The following is a 6058-nucleotide window of genomic DNA, read 5'->3' as shown; positions in this document are numbered from 1 at the left end:
AAATTATTTTATTGCTCACGAAACAAACAACCACTCATAATTAGAAAATTAAGTCTCATTTAAATATTGGCCTCCCTTCAATGGTCGAGCCATTGATGCCAGCTAAAACACACAAATATTTAACAAAAATAATATTAAAGTAGCCAAGATATAGCCAAATATTGTAATACCACATCACTAGCGGACATTTGAAATTTGCCGACTAGAACGGTCAGTTAACTGATGTGACAGTTAATCAGGGGTCGGATAATCGATGCTCTACTGTATTTATATTATTGTATAATTTTTATTATATTATAATATTACATTGTAAATACATATATTACAACTCATATAAAGTTAAACATGACAAAATTTTAATAGATAACAATATTTAATTTACAAATAACAAAAATCCTCTTTTTCTTCTAATATCAAAAAAATTTATTATGATGATAAAATAAAAACTATTAGAGATAAACTAATTGTACTTAATAAAAGAAAAAGACAGATTTGTGGGAAAAATTAATTGGAGTGGAAATACAACATTTTCTTCTGTTTGAAAACACTTGTTCAGTCAAAACCAAATAATGACAATTGTCTTACAAGATATACATTTTCTTAACCTGATTTCTTTTTACTTATTTTTTTCTTTCAAATTATCTAAACTAGAAGTCTACCATTAACTCAAACTCAAAATTTTTAATTCAGTTTCAACAGTGTTTAGAAATCTCTCTTTCTCTCACAAACCTCTGCCATTAAATTTCTTTTCCTTTGTTCTCAAGGCCTGTAGGTCTAGCTTTCCTTTGCCTTCTAAGTACTTCTTTTTCTAGCTCATCTTTATTGGCCAAAGGCTAAAATTCAATTTCTCTCTTAATCATTCTTTAAACTTTCTCTTTACTTTTACTCATATGATTTTTTTCTGTAAGCACTCAATTTTAGTTTCAATTATACAATAGTTGTTTGAAACTTCTATTATCGTACATATACATATACTTAACACCTTATTCTTGCCGAGAAATATAATTTATTTGAAACAAACAAACGTTTTCAGCCTGATTCACAGGCCATCTTCAGGTTTAGAATACATTTGAATTAAAATTCCATCAATGGAATACAAAATTCAAATTCAAAATTAAATACGGTACAATTAAAACAAAATATTAAATAACCAACATAAAACAAAAAAACCAAAATATAAAAAACAAAAAATATATAAAACTGCAACAAATGAATATATAAGTATTAATAAATGCAATTACTAAGACATTCAATAAAACTACTATATTGATTGGTTAGAGCCTTTATCAAACTTCTTAACCATAAACTTCCATGCAGAGGGAAGACTTTCTGCGTCCCTCGCATTCAGACAGCCTTCTTGTAATCTACTCCGATAAATCTGCAACTTTTCCGCTGTCAACGCCAAAGATGGAGAAGATAAAGGATGTCATCTATTCCGTTAAATTCTATAAAACGCGTGTTCATTATTTAATCCAATGCATTTTCGAAAGGTTTTCCTTGTCTGAATTTATTCTTTTATTTATTCTTCTAATTTAATTTCTATTCAATATGTAACCGATTCAGACACCGTTATTTTCTAGGAATAATCACATTCATAAATTCTCAAATATACTATTCAATCAACCACTCTATTTCCATTGGAAATAGATATCGGAAATTATAATATTTACTTCCTCGGTAGACATTATTATTTCATAAAAGCTAAACAAAGCACAAACACATTTTAATACCCCAAGAAAATTTTTCAATATTCAAATCGTCATTCTTTATTTCCATAATAAAATAATTTTTTTTTATTTAAAAAAACTCTTTGTTTTTTTAATTCTGAACTGGGTTCATATTACATTAAATATTATTGATTCGGATCAATATGCGTATAGTTTTCGCTTTCTTTTCAGAGACTTTTTCCAACACCACCATCGATGAATGAATTTCGCAATGAGCAACAAGAGAATTCCGGCTATTGTACCCAAAAATGCATACCCATTAAAAGGTATACCGCCAATTATCGGGCATATAATACCAGATATACGTTTTGAGATTGAATAACGAGTGGATTTCTGGACATCGAAGGGAAGATTGCCAAAATACTCGAAAATTGCACGTAATCCCCATTCAGATTTTCTTTTTTTACAACATAAACGGTCGTATATAGTTTGCATGAAGGTACGTTCTAGAAAAGTAATCAAATTAAATTAAATAAACTGTTTGAAGTAACTTTAGAAAATCACAAATATAATCACTTACCATCGGGGAAATAATCTTGCATAAATTCATTTATTAAATTACATTCTCGCTTGTTGAAATCATAGGTTATCAAGCAAGACAGCCACGAATCGTTGTCATCAGAACAAAATGTTCCCTCGAAGTAGTTTTCGACTTTAAGTTTGAGGCAACCCCAAAATCCCACTCTGCCTCTTTCAAATATTCTTGCGCAGGCAGGTTCACCTAATTGTGAGAATTTATAAGTCAAAACCTTTTTCTATCCAGAATTATTATAGTAACATAATGTACAGTACTTACTGCGAATAATAAGAGATTTTAAACCGTATCCAGTTATTACTATTAGACAGGCGATAGTGAATATCCCTTTAAAAAGCATTCTGAACCTTCTCTAGTTGTTAAAATGCAAGAATTTATCGTAAACAATAGCTTTTATATTGTTTTGATCTTTACAATTAAATTGATTATTGTTAGGTAAATACGTTTACCTAACAATATTATTCTTTAACGTAATTAGTATCCGTAACAGAAAATACGTAAGTAGCAGACAATTGCCAAGTCAGCCCCCGAAAATACTTTTGGATTCATACACAATATTCATGGTTATCCTGGGGCTAGACGGGTACCCCATCTGGCCACCAACGTACACTTTTCATACTGACTGCAAACACGGGTCAATTTCATTTCAAAACTAAACAATTACAGTCTTAAAGGTTACTTCGAATACCATAATATCTTCGTGTAAAAGATAATGTAAAAGTTCACAATGATACTTACTTTGTAGAAACTTTTTAGCAGGTGTAAAATTAGATGAAGTATTGTTGAAACATAAAAAAACTTGTCTTACTTCCAAACAAAGGAAGAGATTTGGACGTTCTCTCTCTGTATGATCTCATTCGAGGTAGACATTTAGTTCCCCAAATAAAAGCTAGATAAAAGCACATTACCACAAATAAACAGATGTCTTCGTCTTACCCCATGACCCTATCTCGCACCACCTTCCTCTATATAGAAGTAGGCTACATGAAAATGTTTAAATGCGAGAGATGCTGAGAGCCTGTCATCCGCGTGGAAGTACAGTACACGGTTAGAAAGTTCACTAAAAACTCGTACTAGAATTATTGGAAAATTTATGGCATTTTATTTTCTTTTAGTTTTATTTTGTGTTAATTTTAATTGTTCTTCCGTTTTTCTTGTATAATTAAAAAAATTTTTTTGTTTTAAATTTTGATTTAAATGTTTCTATTGTATGCATGGGACATATCTGTTCTATTTCTGTTTTTTGACCTGAAGATAACCTGTTAAGCAGACTGAAAACGTTTGTTTGTTTCAAATATATATTTCTCGGCAACAAATTAAGGTGTTTTGTTTTTATGAATTTATTTGCTGAGCATTTTTAATATTGTTGTTGTAAAGAACTAAAGAGCAATCCGTCAAGTCCTCTACAAACTATTGCTTGGTAATTTCTTTAGAAAGTGACGAAAATAACGGTCGCGATTATCGTCTATTTCCGACGAAAGGTATAACGTAAAGTCGATAATTGATCATTAAACGATTGGAAACTCTACGATGCCCGAACGAATCTCGTTCGATGTCTCCTTTCACCACATTGCTGTGAAATAGCTTGCTTTGCTCCTAGCTTCAGAACAAACTCTGTATTAAGAAAACGAGTTTTGATCGCTGGCATCGTACATGCCAGGGAACAACGGTGATTCCGTTCAAGTTTTGTTCGTGCGCGCAAAATGCGCCAAGTTGTACGAACCGAGATATGCTGCTGTTTCACACATCTCGATCTTGATTGTGATTGCTCTAATTTCTAAAGGTGACCGAGAGTGTTACATTTTCTCGAATGCAAGTGTAACGTCCGTTACTCTAATTACCTAATAAGAATCATAGAAATATGACATCTATGATATACTGATACTATTTTCTTATCTAATTCTTCCAAAATACAGTATTAACAGTTCCTGAGATGCTTACAATAAGAACACCCTTTTTCACAGAAAACAAAAGCCCAACATGTTTAAATTCCACTGAAAAGTGACAAAAAATGCTTCACATGAAAAAATAAACGATCCGAAAATTTACGGAATGTGGCAATATATTCAAAATGAAAACATTGCACACAATTTTAAAACTATTAACAATTTTATTCGGATACCTTAAATACATCGTGTTTACTGTCACTAAATATTGCAATTTAAGCAGGGTTGTGGAGTCGGAGTCGAAGTCGTGGAGTTTTGGTGTTTTAACCGGAGTCGGAGTCGTCAAAAAATTTGCCGACTCCGACTCCTTTTTACTTACCTACTTGTTATGTATATAAAACGGAAAAGTATTGCAATCGTGTCAAATTTGACCCTCCAAGTTTTTTGTTGCAAATCTACCCGTTTGGAGACCTCCCGAACACCTCAAAAAGTCAGTTAAGGGAAAAGATTCGCGCGCGCGTGTGTGTTGGCGTCTAATTTCTTTAATTTCTTTATTTTCTGTTCTGAGATATTAAACAATATCTTAGAATGGGTAAAGTTTAAGAAACGAAATGTGGCACTGTGGCTTGCGTATAAAGACGCACTAATACTGTTAAATTTTGGTACTTAATTAAAGGTCGACATGGTAAAGACCTAAATGTGGTCACGTGTCATATCTCTTAATGAATATTTTACTCTTTACTAGCATTCAAAATTAAAAAAAATAAAATAGAATAAAACTCGTCTCTACCCTCAAAGTAAGCTTTTTAGCCATTTTATAATAGTACAGTAAAACCCATTAAGATATTCTCGCCTGAGATGTTAGAACTTATATGGGGACACGATTTAGTTCAACCACTTTGACGCTTAATAACTAACTCGTGTTAAACAATCTGACTCCGATTCTGACCACTCTGACCACAGAAATTATTAGGCTTCAAACAGGATGAACAAAATCATGCTCCCCACACAGTATAACTTCCACACATATAAAAAAAACACTAAAATCTTTTGAATGTCTCGAAATTTCTATGTGTCCCGAGTCCAAAAATGTAAAAATTTGAAAGGGTCATTTTTTTAGCGAGCGCTACACTTTTCCTCTGTTATATATAACAGCCAGAAAAGTAAAAATTATCGAATACATATTAATATATTAGAGAAGTCTTTAGGCTTTGGAATAAAAAGATTTTACGCTCTATCTTTATTAGAACTCTATTTATTGAATCTTTTATTCTGAGGTCACGGTGATGACATCAGAATTTCAGGGTTTCTTTCCGTAACAAGTCCGCCTCTAGTCGGAGTCGGAGTCGGTAGATTTTTACGCGACTCCACAGCCCTAAATTTAAGTCAAATTTTGTATCATTAAATTCAGCTTATCAGTGTCATTGGCTGAAAAACAGACTTTGGTCTGTTCGAAACCATTTATCGTTTTCAGAGTACCGAAGAAACTAAAAGTTGCTTTTATTATCTGAAATGTAGAATTCGATTAGATTTAACAACTTTCCATTTATTTAAAAGTTACGTATGAAAATAACAAAAAATGTTTTACCTTGTAAGCAAATTCCTTAGTAATTATGAAATCCAGAACTTCTACTCCCAGTTGTCTGGATCCCAATCTCTTTAGAAAGCACAAAAGCTGTAAATATAATAATATTGTTGTCGTGTATCAGGTGTGATCAACACTTAATACTACTGTCAAATAGAATAAAATGTTCTGTTGAATTCTTACTTACACGCATTTTATCGATGAATGCCAAATTCATAGAGTCAAAGTACCTAGTCTCTTCCAGACAGTTCCTAGACTAATAATAGTAAAATAGAATCTTATAACTAACTTCCTTATATCGTATCAAACCTCAAAAACATATAGC

At 31.8% G+C, this 6058-nt stretch overlaps 1 protein-coding gene across 1 annotated transcript; it reads right to left on the bottom strand.

The window, feature by feature from the left end:
* Window positions 1–1763: 1763 nt before the first annotated feature.
* LOC111636682 lies at window positions 1764–2661 on the bottom strand. The gene is made up of 3 exons (XM_023381977.1): window positions 2524–2661; window positions 2248–2448; window positions 1764–2173 (listed from the first exon to the last, which is right to left on the bottom strand). Exons 1-3 carry the CDS (start codon window positions 2600–2602, stop codon window positions 1866–1868), a joined length of 588 nt encoding a protein of 195 aa, XP_023237745.1. The 5' UTR covers window positions 2603–2661; the 3' UTR covers window positions 1764–1865.
* Between the last annotated feature and the right edge of the window lie 3397 nt (window positions 2662–6058).

The sequence above is a fragment of the Centruroides sculpturatus genome, unplaced genomic scaffold (genome assembly GCF_000671375.1).
Source record: "Centruroides sculpturatus isolate CEXI.00-Female unplaced genomic scaffold, Cexi_2.0 scaffold1030, whole genome shotgun sequence".
In the NCBI taxonomy this organism is placed as follows: Eukaryota; Metazoa; Arthropoda; class Arachnida; order Scorpiones; family Buthidae; genus Centruroides; species Centruroides sculpturatus.
The sequence above is the reverse complement of the archived record's forward strand: the minus strand, read 5'-3'. Positions and strand labels throughout refer to the sequence as shown.